This window comes from Drosophila melanogaster, chromosome 3L (genome assembly GCF_000001215.4).
Source record: "Drosophila melanogaster chromosome 3L".
Taxonomy (NCBI): domain Eukaryota; kingdom Metazoa; phylum Arthropoda; class Insecta; order Diptera; family Drosophilidae; genus Drosophila; species Drosophila melanogaster.
The window spans coordinates 17,563,341-17,581,117 of record NT_037436.4 but is presented as its reverse complement, the minus strand read 5'-3'; the positions used below and the strand labels follow the sequence as shown (position 1 = coordinate 17,581,117).

Sequence of the window (17,777 nt, the reverse complement as noted above, 5' to 3'; positions counted from 1 at the left end):
TTAAACAAGCGAATTACTCATACGCCCCGTGGCTGCCGCCATTAAAGATGAAGCGTTATACACTTGCGGCTACTTTTTGGCTTCTGCGGTCTCGGTGCATAATTCTTTTTGCTTCTGCTGATGGTCAAGAGCATGCTGCACCTATTGTGGTTTTATTTTCGCAAATTTGATGGCTGATGGCTGATGGCTGAAAATGGGGAAACAATTGAAACTGGCTGAAGGCCACGGCGGAGTGATAATGAAAAACCGCTGAATTGAGATGTTTCTGGGTTGTTGCTTTAATTTTCTGCACCAAAGGTCACTCTTTCTCTTGAGGGCAGTGGAAACTTCCTGAAGATTTGTGGAAAACTTTGAACGGCAACCGAATATGCAATTCGTTTCAATTTTAAAGTTCAGTTAAGACTCAATAGAGCTGCAATTTATAAAACAGAATGCATGCTTGTATCTGAGTCATCAGTTAATGTGGCCCATCTATAGATTCCTCTCCAATTTATCAGAAAACGCTCTTTGACAATGTAAGTTTCCCATCAAATCGAGCGTTAAAGTTCCATTCGACAACAGGTCACGAGTTTGCAGTTGATATCGGGTATCCATCAGACTGCAGCATCTTCCTAATCTCGTCAAGCATCAAAGTCGCAATCATCAATTCGACGACATTATAAACGTCGCTCGTTTAACCCACAAGGATCCCTCTGCCCCGCAATCACATCCCATTTTTCTGGAGAGACAAAGAAACTACGTGGACAATTTTTCGGCAAGATTACGAGCTATGAACAAAGAGATGCCCCCACTTCCCCCAAGCGAAGCCGTAACAATTACAAAGTCTGCTCTGCTTCTATTTCTCCACTGAGCCAAAACTCAAAAATTAAATACAGAATTAGAAAGCAATTTAAAGGATTTATGAACTCATTAATAAATAATTAATACAAATTGACTGTGATCTTAGATGCAACCACAAGAAATGTAACTTAGCAAATCATGTTAAGTAGATTTTAAATATATATATATAGTCAAATATAGTAGTTCCTTTAAACTCAGCGAATACATATGGATAAGTCAGAGATAGCTGGTTGATTACTCAAGATCAGCTTAAAATTGATTGCAACTGTTGGATGACATTTCGCCTTGTGTACTTAGACTTCTTTGGTGCGAAAGCGAGGAGGAGCAGCAGGTTTTGTCGCCCCGACGTTGCCATCGTAATCTGGCGATGCGGAGCGGGATGGGGAGGCGCGGCGATTGCGATTGTGATTCTGTTTCTGTTCCAGCTTTTAGCTCCAGTCTGCAGGTTAGTCAGTCAAGTCGGTTTGTCAGTTAGTCGCTGGGTCGTTCGGTTCGGTTTGTCACTCAGCCAGTGCGACAAAATTCGGTGGGTTTGAGTGCTCGGCGCGTGTATTAGATGATATGAGGTCATTCACTGCTGTTTACAGCGAACGCCGAATATCCCGTCTCGCCGACGCTGCTGCGCTGCTTTTCTCTGCTCTGTTGCCGAAATTTCTGGATGACGCTGCGCTCCATACCATATACCATATACAATATACAGTTGGTTTTGTCCAGTATGTGTGTGTGTTGGTGGGGCTGTGCTGAAAGCTATACCCGAACCGAAACCCCAAACTGTTGCCCTGCTTATACATTTCCGACATCCTCCTTGCCCATTGTCCGCCTGTCTGGCGGTAGGTGGCGCTTGTGTTGTCGTCCAGCTTAGCACAGTGGCGCCAGGATCATTTTCTTCCCTCGTCGAAATGCTAGGAATCTAGATCATATTTTACTTAGTTGGTAATAAATATGTTAAATTTCATTAAAAATTAACTGTTGTGCGCTAAAAGTAATCCTAATGTATTTTAACATTTTATTTTATATGGTTTTGGTTTTAATTCATTTAATGCCCTCACTCCTTTATCACGCAAGGTTAATTACTTCACACGATAAATTTATCTCTGGCTTATTACTCCAGCACACTTAACTGTCTTAACTGCCTTAGAAGATTAGAGCGCATACCGATACTTATCTTTAATGCCATCTATTGCTTATTTCCAACGCGTTGATTAGTTTCCATTCGAATCAACCAGTGTGCAGCATTTGTCGTTAGCTGTTCAATGACTTCTGTTGAAACATGAATCGACTACACAGTCAGCACCCAAACCAAGCCCGCCTATTCCGATGCCGAAGGAGTCAAGGAGCTGTGGCCACGGAGCAGCAGAGGTGGAAGCTTCCAGCAGGAGGAGCAGAGCCACCTAATGCGCTTCCTCTTCAACAAATTCTTTTACGACTGGCTGTCTGTCTGTCTCAGTCTCAGTCCCCTCGCTTTGCTGTTTCTTCTGGCAAAAGGAGCCGTCGGCGGCAGTCAAGCCCCAAACATTTCCCCCAGATCCATTCTACTAGTCGCAAACCCTTTCCTTTGTTACTAAATCTTACACGGAGAGAATATGATACGGAGAATAAAAAAATTTTTTGAAAACATTTAAAACAATTAAAATTCCCATCATAATAATTTAATATATTCTTCACGAAATCTCCTTGGTCAAATTGTTTTTTGTTTTGTGCTAGAAATATCAAATATTTGATGTGTATATGTGATAGATTCAAAAGAACTTTCACAATGACTTATGCAAGGAAATAAAATAAAATGAATAAAATATCAATATATTACGAGGTCATATTAGAATTCTAATCTCATACCTGTTTTCTGTGAGTGCACCCCTAGTTGTGGGTACATTGGACTCATTTCACACACACACTTTTGCACTTAGACGGGCGCACACAGACAAAGAGCTATTGCAAAAGTATGTCTGTGTCGACGTCGCCTCATTTAGCTTCTCCTTCTTCTGCCTGCTGCCTCCTTTTCCGCCCCCTGCCCCATGCCCCCTAAAATCCGCCAACCCACACCCCTTGCGTCTACGCCCTCGCTGTTTCTAAAAACAAAACTCTTCCTTCTGCCGCTCCTCCGTCTTCTTCTTCTTCTTCGCCGTCTACTTGCTCTGCTTCCTTTATTTGCAACATACATTATATGCCAACGGAGGGAAGAAGAGAGAGAGAGAGGGAGAGAAAAGCGGCAAGCGGAGCTTCCTTCCCACTCGCACACTTGAATTGCAATCGGCAAAGTAAATGGAAAGGCCCCCAACAACACTAAGCAAACGGAAAGTGAAAATTTGCTCCACTGACAGACAGCTAGAAGAGAGTGAGAGCGAGTGAGTGAGAGAGAGTGCTGCTGGCACTCTCACAAAGACAGAGAAAAGTGCTTACATACACTTGCATTGAGTCATAATCGTGTCGATTGCAGCAGCGACGTCCGCTCTCCTGCACCTCTTCCCCTTCCTCATGCTCTGCAGCCACCCAATCTGCTCCCTCTTGTCCTTCGTCCCCTTTCGCTCATCCCCCGTTTCAGTTCCTCTTCGCTGTGCAAAAACACAGACCAGATGATCGCTTAGCCCTTTTGACGGGGCCTGACCCATTTGGCGAGCCACCGATAGCCTTCTCCAGAGAATCGCGGAGAAGCAGAGAGGACGCGATAAAGGAGAGCTGAAGAAAGGCGGAGGGGGGGGGGGGGCAGTTGAGCCCTGAGAGTGGAGAGCACTGGGTCTGGGTCGCTGAATGTTGTGATTGTTGTGTTACTTTTAGTTTTAATCGCTCCCGATGATGTGTAATGATCTTTAAGGGGAAATAATCAGCCTTTGTTGGGGCATCGGGGAAAATGTGGTAATTCCGTTAATTCATATTAAGATGATCGTATTTCTTAAAATAGGTTTTAAAACATTAATAAAGAGGTTTTTTCCATTCACAATTAAACATATTTCTGCCATGCAAATATTTAGATATCATTGTTTAACATTTTATTTTTTATTCTTAATTATTCAATAACTTTACATTGCGAATTTTTTTAAATAATGCCTATATCACTATATAGTGTTACGGATGGATGTAGAAAGGTAATCTTGGGTTGCTGATAACCCCTTTTTAGTGCGTTGACTTGAAAGAGTTTCCAGAGACTTCGGATAGTTCGGATTGCATTGTAAAACTTTGAGATTTCAATGCCTGCAAAATCAGTTAGTGACAACTTCTTTTTGTCATATACTAAAAACATAAAATGTTTCAAATACATTCGATTAAGTCTCACAAACGGGAATGCATTTTTCCCTGTGCAGCTGAAAGTAATCCTAACTTGACAACATTCTTGAGGGACTTGCTACTGTGGATGTCCCTCCTCCATCCCCACCCCGCAGAACCCCACGAAATCCCCTCGAGAATTGCATGCAAATGCGCATGTGGCACACAAATCCCCCAAACATGCACACACACACACACACATACCGGTGCAACAACGAGGTGGTGGGGGTGAAGAGGAAGACGCAGCAGAGAGAGCTCCAAACATTCGCGTGCTCTCTCGCTCTCCCCCTGTCTTTGCCCCGCGATTACGTTTGTTTGCCATTTTTGCGCTCTCTCGCAACGTTTTTCGCAACACCAGCGGCAGCGGCAGCAACGTCGTGCCGTCGATTCAGTCGTTCAGTCGGCGTAAGCGAGTCGAGCGAGCGAGCCCCATTCAGTCCGGCGATTTGGCTCTTTTGCACCTGTGCAAGTGTGTGTTTCTCCCGCGGTGCGTGCGTCCGTGTAAGTGTGTGTGCGTGAGCGGTGGAACTGGTGCACTGGTATTGGGGCATCGGTGAGTGGGGCGCGCGCGCGCTTTTGCAGCCGCAGCATCGCAGTCGGCGTCTCTGCTGGCGCTGACGTCGAAGCCGACGTTTGTTGTTCGGTGTTTGCGCGTAACAAACACTCGCAGCGGTTTTTGTGCTGACTTTAGATTTTAGTTTTGCTGATACCGTAAGAGATAAATGACGTGCCGCGGCGAGCGACGAATTAGCGGCCCAAAACAGAGAAAAACTCAACAGCCAAAACACACACAGAATACCAGAGAAACAGAAGCAAGCAACAAGCAAATGTTTGACCCGCGGGAAAACAAAATGTAATAGCTAATGTAGCAAAATGTGTTTAAGTTTAAGCCAGAAAGTTAGCATATAAAACGTCCACAATTAGTGCAAAAAAGTTCAAAACCTGATCAATTTTCGAAATCAAACAAATACCTCAAGCGTAAAGAAGTAACAATAAACCAACAAGCAAACAAACAAACAAGCAACGAACCGAGTGCAAAAACTTAGTGCAATTTCTTTAATAAGAAAATTTGAAGCCCCCAAAAAAACAGACATAATAATCATGTCTAGTGTGTAGAACGTTGCGTATACGCAATATTGCCAAACCCATTAACGCAGACATCACGCATACGCCGCGTCGTGCAAAATGATTATGGTGCAACATTTGGTGGCCGCCTCGGCGCACAACTTCGCCAGCCAGGCGGCGGCATCGCTTGTCAATGTGTCCAGCTCCAGCTCTAGTTCCAGTTCGAGTTCCTCGTCCTCGCTGTCGCTGTCTTCATCCTCATCCAGCTCCTCGCTGTCCTCGGCCACGCCCACGCCGGTGGCCTCGCCCGTGACGCCCACATCTCCACCGCCGGCAGCCGCCGCACCCGCAGAAGCCTCGCCGCCAGCAGGAGCTGAGTTGCAGGAGGATGGGCAGCAGGCTAAGACTCAGGAGGATCCTACTATGAAGGACCAAGACATGCTGGAAAAGACGAGGCAAGAGGTGAAGGATCCAGTTAATGTGGAGGAACCAGGTGCCATAGTTGATACCGAGTCAGTGATGGCGCGGCAAAGTCCAAGTCCAGTTGCGTCCACCAAAGTCCCCGAGTCACTAGAAGAGATTTCCAACAAATCGCCGCCCGTTCAAGAGGATGAAGAGGAGTCTGAATCCGTAGCCTCCGACTGTCGCGAGTTCAAAGTGCTCTATAATCACCTAAGGCAGCAGCAACACCACCACTCTCCCTCCTCGCCAGACAAGACGCGCAGCACCCTGGACGATGTGTCCAAGATCCTCTGGGAGCGAAAGCAGCAGCTGCAGCGCAGCTCAGTGATTACCGCAGCACCCACTCTGCAGCCGCAGCAGCACCAGCAGCCCATGAGCGACATCGAGGACGAGGAGACGCTGGAGGATGTCGATGACGCGGATGCGGACGTGGAGGCAGACGCCGAGGACGAGGAGCTACTGGAGCAGTACCAAAACGGCTACGACTCGCCACTGGATCTGTCCCTGGGTGGAGCCACCAGTGCAGCCGCATCAGCTGCCGCTGCCGCCTCGGCGGTCAGTCGCCGACGGGGACGCACCTACTCCGGCACGGAATCCGACGACTCCGCGCAGTGCGAACGGGCGAGGATGCGACTCAAGCCGGAACGCAAGGCGGAGAGATCGGCGGCCTACAAGAAGAGCTTGATGAAGCGATATTGTAAGTGGCAAGCATTTAAACTAAATTGTTTTGATAGAGGAAATAGATCATTTATCAATTGTGTTACTTTTCTAAAGCCTTTCGTTGGAATTTTTGAAATACTCACAAAAGGATAACTTTATGATTGAAAAAATAACAATCATCTTTGATATGCTCCTTAGGCATTTCGATGTTATAAAATATTGGAGATATAAGCATATTATTTTAGAGTATGTGTAACATATTCCTCGTAACCGTTCTATTTAAAAATTTAATTCATATTAAATTATTTTTGAACAGCTCCTTTGAGTAGAAGAAATCCCTTTAGATGGTTTTTCAATTTAAATTCTGTATCGATTGCTGGTGACTATTCATTTTGTTTTTATACAAACGGGCCTTTGAGTGGCAATGAATCAGCCTCGACTGAAACTCCCCCATCTTTCACTGGCCAAAATTGTGAAATGTCAATTTGGCAAGAGCCAGAAATGTTTATAACGAACAACAATGCACGGAAAAAGAGTTGGGCAGCCAGAGGCGAAATAAACATTATTTAAAATAGCGCAATTTCCGCCGCCGGCGCTGCGTTCAGAAGCGGTAGAAGCGACAAAGGCAGCGGCGGTAGAAGCAGCGAGTCTACGTCAACGGCTTCGTAACAGTTTCCTAACCCACCTCAACAATTTTATTGATTACTTGAGGCGGCAAACGCCACACGGAGAGCCGAAAAGAGAGCGGCCCGTCTATAAACTATTGCGCTCAGCTGGCTGGGTTTCTGATTCGGCCTGTGTGTGTGTGTATGGGTATGGCATGGGTATCCGTATCTGGCTCTCCGCTCGCTGCATTCGCTGCTTTGTAACGCGTATCTGTGTGTCTGCTTTTGCTTTTCGACGGCAGTGTAGTGGTGTGGAATAGTTTCCCAGTCACTTGCTCTAAAACTGCCACAGCAACTCGCCAACTCGCGACTGGCAACTGCTAAATGAGCTGGAGTCTCCGACTTGGTCTTCTGTATCTCTATCTCTAGCAGTATCTGTATCCCTGTGTTTGTGTGTGTCTTGCACTTGTTACATACCCACCTATATATGTGCGCATATATATACATATATCTGGTAACCCTAGCCAACAACTTGTTTCCTCTATTTGACTTTTACACGGGGCGTCGTCGTCAGCAAAACGACTCCCGGGCTGCTGCTGCTGTTGCTGCCTTCACTTTTGCCAAAGTTTACCCCACTTTAGTTTGGGTTTTCGCTTTGATTTTGGCTCTGGCTTTGGCTTGACTGGAGCCCTGGGCTTTGGATACACACTAAACCGCCACAAAACGCTGCCTGCCAATTGCAGTTCTTGGCCAAGTGGCTGGCGGAAATGCTTCTCTCTCGCATCTCACATCTGGCCAAAGTGGTCGTCGCCAACAGATTTATGCAGTGTGGGAATGGGGATTGGGGAAAAATGTGCAAGTAAAACTAATGTTCTTCTTGCACATGGCAAAAAACGAAAGTAGAATTCCCAATCCTAATCAAGTGGAGAATATGTAATATACACATTAAATGTAGTAGTAAATGTTCTTAGTATATGTATAAAACAATTCGAGTTCTAATCAATTAAGATGGTTAAGCAAATTTACATGTTATTAGCAGTACATCCAATGCAAATATTATCTAAAATAATATTTGATTAAGGTAAAATTGAAAGGGGCAACTACTTTTCCCAGCCAGATGGGAAGCCATAAAAAAAAGATATATTTTTTGTGAGCAGGTGTCGTTTAATAAGTATCTAGTTAAAACTTTCAACAGCATAAATTTATAAATATTTATAAAGAAATGAAAAGTATTAATAATGGAATATACAAATTTAGGTAATTACATGATGTTATAATGGAAAGTTCAGCTTTTCTTAGAACACATTGGAACTAACCCTTTAATATGGATACAAAGATATTTAACTCGATTTCCCACGAATTGCTCGGCTTAAAATGATTGGTAGTACGCAAAATCTTCAACTGGAACCCCACTTGACCGCCTCGCTCCAAAAACTTGCAACTTCTGTCGAAACATTCCCGTCAGTCAGTAAATCTCTCGGCTTCCTTTTCCTTCGTTTCGGAGTTTTATTATTTATTTTTCGCACACAAATTCCTAGATGATATATATTTTCCGCTTGCGACACGACGAGCATTTTCATCTTTTATTTATATGGGTTTTAACCTTTTTCTGCTTTTTTTTTTTTCTTTTTTTGTGGCTGTTTGTGTGCTTTCCTCATGACTTCATTTTGTGGGGCTTTGTTTTGGTTTCTGGTCTTACCTTCAACCTTTCGACGGCAGCAATATTGAACCACCCACACATTGAGGCAGCGGAGGCAACTTTCAATTGCGACATGCGGCGGAGAGCGGTGTCCTCTCTTTACCGCTGCCACTGCCCCTTTTCCGCGGCGTTTCTTTACATGACAAACCAGCTTGGAGCGTCTGTGTTTGCTCACTCGGCGTCTCTGTGTGTGTGTGTGTGTGTTCGCGTGCTTGTGTAAGTGCGCTGTGGGAAATAGTGAAAAAGAGCGCCCCCTCCGAATGCCGCCCACCGCCCGCCACCCAACTCAGCGCTCTGTTGCTTTTTTTTCAGGCCTAACGCAAAACATTTTGAGGTAGGTTGGGAATAGATTGGCAACAACTGCGCGCACGCACACACTTACATGCCATCGCACACACACACACACACACACACAGAGCGTGCGCGGAAAAACTTAAATTTCTCGTTTCGTGGCAAGAAATTAGCAAATGATTTTCCATTTTTTCTCTTTTTTCTGCCTTTTAACCCAAATACGGCGGTGGCGATTTTTTCGCATTAGAATTATGTAAGCCAATGCCCCATATATGAAGTAGGCCTATGCGATACTTACACAAGTATCTTTCTCCGGTTTAGATTTTGTAATCGCTTTTGCTCTCCGCATAATTGGCCAATGGAGGTTCTGCTCACTCGCAACTTATCTCCTTATCGGTAGCCAAGGAGAGACGCCGAGTCCCCGATTCCTAGTCGCAGGGATTATGTCACTAGTCGGGCAACGTAACTCAATTACAAAATCGGATTAGCAAATGCAGAAAATCCGAATTCAGCAAATATCTCCCGTTCGCAGTGCAGCTGATGTGGTGTGGCCATATGGTCACTTGATAGCCACAGCCGAGTCCAATAGGTCGGGTCAAGGCCCAAGACTTGTTGCTGGGAAATTCGCGACAACGAGTCGTATACGTAATGCGGCTACCTAGAACTTGCTGCGCTAGCCGAAATTTCCGTTTTTGGGGCTGCGGTCTCGGATTCTTGGTAAACCAGCTGCAAAATGCAACGAAAGCCCACACCATTCCGCATTTAAATATATTTTGCTTTTACAATGAGGAAACTTATACTTAAATTTAAAAGTCTATTGATATACATGCCACTCTTTTCGAATAAATTACATTTTGAGGTTTAATCATGACAGCGCTTTTTCTTTTATAAAATTATAGTTGTAAACTTCCTGATTAGCAATTTAAACACAAAACAATTATCTTGACAATATCGGAGCAGAATTATAGTATTCACTACCAATTAGCACTTGTAACCCCCCAGAAAGGTTGGCGCGTGACCAAAAATGTTTATTTTTTCACGCATAGAAAGTGTTAATATAAACAGAAGCTACGAGAATTTAGACAATATTCGACTGGTAAACGAGAAAAAAAAAACTTGAAGTCAAAAATATAATATAGCCAAGCAGGAGCCATTTTTCATAAATTAGATATACTTTATAAAATACAAATATTAAACGAAATCGTTGATACTAAATTATGCAAATTAAAAAATGTTTCAAACCGACACATTTGTTTATAAAATTAAAAGAGTAATTGCCTGCTCAGAATGCGACATATCATTAACGTATCTCTTAAAACATAACCCAGTGCATAAAATAAAACGCATTACAAAATCTCATTTAGGCAATCGCAACAAATTAGAAAGGCATATAAAACCATCTTGTCGAGGGGCAAATGCGTCAATCTATATGCATATTATACCACACCATAAAACAAGTAAAAGTACTTAATGACAAATTAAAACGAAAGATTCAGCCGAAATAAAAACAAATCATCGGAAAGTATATATAGAATTACATTATATTTCCTTTTGTGCGATACGAGAAATTTTCGAGTATAGAGAAATAGCGGTCATAAAAAATGCAAAAAACAAACGAGCGCAGCAAAAACAGAAAAACAGAAAATCACACAGATCGCAACCGAGTCGCGTATCATTTCTTAATGCGGAAATATTGAAGAAGAATTTCTGTTGTCTATATAAATACGAATAATGTGCGTTTGTGTGTGGACTTGTATTAACTGCATATGTAGCCCTAATAAACACACATTTTCGTACGACAATGAGAAATTGCCTGATATGCATATGTCTCGCTGCCTGCGCCTGTGTGCGTAAACAATGAGAATCCCGTGTCCGTGTGAGCAGTGTGTCTTTGCTGGTGTGCGTTATCCGCGAGACCTTGAACTTGAGACTGAATTTCCAAAAAGCGCACACACACACATACGCGCGCACCGAAGAAGCGAGAGAACAACAACTGGCTTTTATTCTGGCCACCAATACACAGGCAGTCGTGAAAGCAGCGAAGTTGGCAGCGGCATAAAAGCCAAAATAAGGCGGCAGAACAGGAATTTAGAGAGCAGCAGAGAGCCGCCAAGAAAGAGAGAGAGAGGAAGAGAAAAAAGGGGAATGGGAATGGGAATGGGAACGGGAACGGGAATGGGACTGGGAATAATGGGGATCGTGCAAAAGCGAGGCAGACGGAACCCAAAAAAAATATATTTGTAGTACGTACACATAAAAAATTGGGGAAGAGACATTCACACCAACAACAAATACTACAATTGCCAAACAAACACATAAATTATAATATTTAAATATAGAACTTTTGCGTTGTTGTCGCCCGTTCCTGTTGATTTTGCTTTCGACTCTTTGTGCATTTTACTTTCGTCTGTCGCTGCTGCATTCGAATTAACTTGAATTTTGCTTTCTTCCACACCCATAATTCTGTTTGCTTTTTTCGCTTTTTGCACTGCCATAAATTGTATTATTATTATTATTGAAAATAAATAAAGAAATAAATACATATATCCCAGTTGGGGAACATTTTGATTCCGGTTTGGCGCATTATTGCGCCGCACAAGTGAAATTATCGATACAAAGCAATTTCTAGTGGCTGTCGTTTTTGGCTTCAGCTATTCGGGGAATTCGCCTGGCATCCGTCACTGGTATTTTTTAATGGTTTTTTGTTTTGCTAAATAGAATTTGAATATGTTTTTTGCGGGCTAACAATTGGGGCAAGGCTAGTTTTATGATTGATTATTAAAGGAAGGGCGCACATTTAATGTAAACAACATAAAAATGCATGATTAAATGTACTAGGAAGATTTGCAAATTGATTTCGGTATCTAGAAATCTTTAACGCCTTAACTGAACACAGAAAGTTAAAGATAGATATTTATCGAAAATAGTTAAAAAGTGAACTTTCATTTGGCCATAATATGCCTTCAGCTCGTTTCCCCCGTAATTCGATCGGCCAAAACCAAAGCAATAATTTCAGCCAACAACTCCCAAGTATACAGTTTCATTTGCCTACTTTCCACTGATTAATGTCAGATGAAAATACTGGATAGGTGATAAAGGCTGAGCTCAATAGGTAAATCCCCCTTCAGCTGGGCCCACACAGAAATCACTTTCCGTTTCTTACAAAACCGCCCACAACTCACAAGCTCACAAATGTCGGTTGTTGGGCACATCAAAAATAGGCCAATAACCAAAATGCCATAAACAATTACAAATTGTTGTTGCTGCTGCTGCTGCTGCTGATGGTGCTGGTGTGCAATTGTTATTGCTGTTGTGGGTCGGACAGACAGGCGGGCAGCTTCTACGGCTTTCGGAAATGCTATGAAAAATTGTAAACAAAACTCAAGCACCACGGATGACGCCTTATCCACCGCACAGCCGAAAACAAACCCAGCCAAACTGAGTATAAAAAACAAAAAGCATATCGGCTCTATAAGGCGAACTAATCATTTAGAGGTAACAAGCAGGCAGCGATGGCTCGTACCTACATTGACCTACTATTGCGGCAAATGCTGCGCTATCCGCCGGAATTGTGATGTAACTGTCCCAAAATGCCGCGCACATATCAACGAGCCAGTTCGGTTCAAGTCCAAATTCGAATTCAACAAAGAAAAATAGCAAAAACCCACCAGCTCACATGCACATGACTTTACCGTTAATTTCTTTGACATGTCTCTCTGTGTGTGTGTTGTTTTTTATTATTATTATTTTTTTATGTTGTTTGCCAATTTTGCTTTGTTTTCTCGTAATATATTTAATTTTTTTCTCTTGTATTTCTGTGTGTTTTGTCGGTTGGTTAGTTTCTGCTGGTTTTATTAGACCGCATTTTTAGAGGTCAGCGCACATTTGGCGCAGCATTGCAATGTTTTGTAGACTCTATTACCACTGGCTATTTGTCTTTCTTTCTGCCGTGTTTGTGTTTGTTTATGCACCATTAACGCTGAACCTCTGGCGGTCTGATTGTCGGCTTCTATAGCGTTGTTTTCTTTTCCATGGTGGCGCCACAAATGCGGTACAGTGAAAGCTCGGCGGAATAAACGGGGGAAGACCGATGAACTTCTTCCAGGAAATCTAAATTCTTCGCCTTCCTTCCGTTGTTCACCTAGGCGTATACTTAATTTGAACGCTCGTATATTACCCATACGCCTAATATGCCGCACAGGAAGTAATCGCACACGTTTCGTTTGCGCAATAAACTATTTCAACGGGAATAAATACAATAATCTACTTTTGAATTCTCAGGAATTTTCTAGAGTCAATACACATGTTGCTTACAAGTTGCAGTTTACGATCAAAATACAAGCTGTTGACACGCGGAATATGTGCTAAAAGCACGGTTTAAATACGACTTCCAGCTTTGAAGTTGCCCAACAACTATTTCATTTAACCATTATATATTAAACTTTTACCTTAATTTGTAAAAAATCAAAAGTAAACTATATGCACATGAATGTTTTCATTCTGCTGTAAATTGATTTAGACATTTCCATGTCAGTCGTTTACCATTTAGAACTTTAACTTGTCGGCGGCCACCTGCAACAAATTACGCATACGCCGCGTTGGCCGCAGTAAAAAACAACACGTGAGCACTTCCCCACGGAAAAACTAAAAGAAAAACGTAGACAAGCGAAAAAAATCGAGGCAAGTGACGGGCATTTCCGACATTTTCACTTCGACAAGCGATTAAAGCACCAAGTAAATAGAGGGAAATTCTCGCAACGAAAACTTGGCGAAAATAATATTTATAATTTCCGTTAAAAAGCTGCTGCTGTTGCACCAGCAGGCCAATTGTCGATGGCCGAGGGGGGCGAGGCGGTGGGTGGTTAACCAATGCAACCGCACAGCTGTTTTGTTGCCGCGCGATTTCCGTCACGACTTTGGTTTTTTATTTTTGTGCTGCGGCTTTTGAATTTCTTACATATCAAGAAAATATATGGGTATATACATTTATATATATGTATATTTTTACATGCTTCTCATTCACCCACGACGAGTGGAGCGGCAATCAAAACGAGACAACTGCGTTGCACAGTGGGTCAAATGGCCTATAGGACAGAGTAAAATAATAAACGTTTTTTACAAGAAAAAGGTCAAAATATATTTATATATTTTTTTAGATTGTATTGCTTTTGAAAACAAAGGGTATTCAAGTACTTGTACCTGCTACTTTCTCCTATACAGTGATTACCACTTCCACTTTTCTTGGTGGAAATGATATATCTGCAAATATATGGAAAATGGTTAGTTTTACACCGCTTTACGAGGCATTATCGGCCAGTGTGCGAAGTCGGCCGGGCTGCCGTGTATTTAAAAAGCTGTAAAAAGCACTCGCACACAGCGGCAACATGCAATAATGCAGCCAGCAAAGCATAAATTGTAAACTCGTCGCCGTTGCCGACAAGCCTTGACCTGATTTCTCTTCCTCTCTGCTGCCACTCGTCTGGGCTTGTGTGTGTGAGTGCTTGGCGTGGCTGTGTGTGTGCGCGTATCTGTGAGAGTGAGTGTGCTTGCAAGCTTCATTGCTCCGCTGGCTTTGACGTTTTCCTGCACACTGCAGTTGCCGCGGATTTGATTCGTGTGAATGTGTGTGTGTGTATGTGTGTGTGCGTACCGCTTGACATTCAATGCAATTTTTTTTGCCTCTGCTTATTTTCATGCCGCTGCTGCCAGTGCTGCCGCTGCATGAAATAAGTGAAAATGCACTTTTACTTTTCAGCTGCAACAACAACGGCCAAAGGAAAGTGAGAAGCTAATTTTTGTTGCCTTTCCTCTGGCGTTGTTTTTAACGGTTGCGAGTTCATGGCTCACCAAATTGGGGCATTTCAATTGTTTCATTTCATTTCGTTTCGTTGTATTCGTTTTCCTTTTTGCATATCTCGCTCAACATGACATTTCTATGAAATTATGATGCGAATTTTTGTATTATTAGCTCGTTGGATAGGCATTTTTGACAGCTGTGAAGAGGACAGGGGCGTAGCCAAGTGGTTGGTGGGCGGATTAAAGGGGATTGAGGGGACTGAGAGCCCTGCAAAGCATTCCGTGATGAGGCCAAGTATTCGTTTAATTGGAACAGCAACGGCATCTGGGGATTCGAAAGTATGCATTATTCTGGTGATTGAAGCAATCGCAAATTTAAACTGATGTTGCTGAAGGATGCTTAATTATTCAGCTAATACCTTTGTGGATTTTTTTTATATACATACATATATGCATAATTAATTTCCAAAGAAATGTATAATTAATTAAATTTTGTTAATGAATTCATAATCTAGTGAATTTGGATATGTTTTATATTGATATTTTTACGGTTTTTCTGTAAAAGCTAGCTTTATATATCAAATCACATCAAGGATAGGATAGGAATTCCAGTCTAATGACATTAACTTGGCAATAAAACCTTAGATGCATTTTCAACATCTTAACTTAGAGATGTATTTTCAACCACCTCCTCCTTTGCTCCTTCATTTCAGACACCGAAATTCCTATTGTCAAGCAATCGACAAGTCCGGCACCGCAGCAGCAACTGCAGCAGCAGCACCACCTGCAACAGCAGCAACAGCAGCAGCCGCACAACGGCTCCACCTTCGCCGGCGCCACCGCTCTGCTCCACATAAAGACGGAGCAAAATACGCTGCTCACTCCGCTCCAGCTGCAGCAGCAGCAACAACAGCAGCAGGGTCTACACGGTGCGGCAGGCAACGGAGGCAGCAGCAACGGCAACAATGCCCACCAGCAGCAACAGCCGCTGGCCATCCCACAACGCCCGCTGCTCCACAATCTGCTTAGCGGCGGTGCCATCCACAATCCGCACCACAGAAACTACACGACGGCCACAACAGGTGATTATACACAAGGCAAATTAATGTCACATTCTAAAAGCAACTTGATCTTAAAGGATATGTGCAACAATTTGTTAAAATTGATTCAAAAACTTTTTGATTTTGATTTGAGAACTTTTTAAAATTTTAGAAACTACAAATGTAATGTTTACTTACATATGTACAAAGTTGTAACCCTTAATATGCACCAATCTTTGAACTAACTTTGCTACTTTAAATTAATCTCGAAAGTCTTTATTAAAGTAACGCTGCATTTAAAATGACATTTAATAGATAACTTAACGTCCGTATAGTTTCGAATGCATTTGTTATAACAATGCCAGTTTCAAGTTGAAAGAGATCTTGTTTTTTCGAGTGCATTCAGTAGTGAGGCGAGCGTGTCCAGCAGCAAGGTGAACCACTGCACACGCCCTCGACTCGATTCGAGCCATATCGATTGCTAATTGCCCCTTTTCTTGGCTCGTCCTCGCTCCGCGCGGCTCTATCCCGTTCGCAGGTTCATTTCCGCCCAGTCCCGCGGACAGCGGCGTCTCCGACGTGGACAGCTCCAGTTCCGGCGGCCAGCCCTGCGCCGACGAGCTGAAGGCGCGTCTCGGGATGCCACCAGCCACCTCGGCGTCGGCAGCGGCCGCGGCAGCAGCGGCGGCGGCGGCAGCGGCACACCTGCACACGGGCACCTTTCTGCATCCGAATTTATACCAGAACAATGCGGCAAATTCGCTGCGGAACATATGGAATCGCAGTGTTGGGGGTGAGTATCGAGTATGCCTGAGAAAAACGCAACCAATTCCAACTGTGTGCTTAAGTTTAGAACTGAGTTTAAGGGCTAGACTTATAATACATTTTTTATACACATCAAATTGGGAGTGTGTGAAACAAGACAAGATGGTAAAGGGACTTAATGACGTCAACTTATAGTAAGAATTTGAATTGCAATTTTATTTAAATTTGCCTTTTTAAGACTGAAGTTTTGCACACTGCTGCCTACTTACCTTAGTGCAGTCAATGTTTACGATTTAGACAGGTACTAAGGATTTTACACATAATTGGCAATGAGCTAAGATTAAAGTAAATCGCACAATTATTTCGGGGATTCGATCTAAGCTGAGAACGGTTTTATCTCAACCAATTAATCATATGACCTAATGGGGAACTTTGCATATTGCAATCAATTTGAAGTTGGTATAATCTGTTGCATACATAATGCACTCCTAATCCAGCGTACTCTTTCCTACAAAATGTCAGGCAAGCAAGGCGCACGCACACATACCCATGTACGTACAGCACAATCAATTGCAATGCGAATGTGTTGCACTCGCTGCTTTTATGCTCTCTGCCAACTGAGTGCGTGAGTGTGTGTGTGTGTGAGTCCGTGTTGCTGTATAAAATCTGTGGTCATCGACACATTGCCTTTGCGCAAATTGTGAAGGTCACAACGACAACGACAACGACAGCAACAGCAGCAGCAGCAGCGCCAATGTGGCAATAATGCTGCTCGCGAGAGTGCTCCACTCTCTTTTCCTCCTTCTCCCGGAGAGGCGGAAAAGAGAGAGAGAGAGAGAGAGTGAAAGAGTGCCAAACACCAACGCAAATGCAACAGCAACACGAACGTGACACATGAGCAACACACGAACAACACAGCGTGCGTTGCTCTCTGTGCGATGTGTCTGTGAGAGAGTTGGTGAGAGAGTGGCGCTGCTTACTTTTGTTTTTATTCAGATTCAGCCCAGTCTTTCCCCACTCTCATCCTGTCCCATGCCCCTGTGCCCCCCAGCCACACCCCCCGTCTAAAATGGTCCACCGAATCCAAAGACGACTGCGAATCCAAATCCACTGACTGCCAACTGGCTGAGCCGCGAAATTGGGCAACGCCAACGCCGGATGTAAAAAAAAGAAAAAAAAAAAACTTACTAAATAGCATACAAAATTATACCTGTGCCACCACACAGAAACAGAAACAGTGTGAAATAGTCGCAAGCGATCTGCGATCTGGGTACAATGGGACAGAACGGGTTG

The 17,777-nt window shown here is 43.3% G+C and overlaps 1 protein-coding gene across 5 annotated transcripts in view; it reads left to right on the top strand.

Moving 5' to 3' along the window:
- Positions 1-17,777, top strand: part of Eip74EF (Ecdysone-induced protein 74EF) — a 60,654-nt gene that overhangs the window by 38,208 nt on the left and 4,669 nt on the right. For 3 of the 5 annotated variants that reach the window (NM_168740.3, NM_168739.3, NM_001259887.2), the window contains exons 6-7: positions 15,393-15,761; positions 16,258-16,512. In NM_168740.3, coding sequence (NP_730287.1) covers positions 15,393-15,761; positions 16,258-16,512 — 624 coding nt within the window. Of the gene's footprint in view, positions 1-4,491; positions 6,326-15,392; positions 15,762-16,257; positions 16,513-17,777 lie in introns of those variants that run through there. The other 2 variants (NM_168741.2, NM_001014590.2) reach the window with 2 other exon arrangements.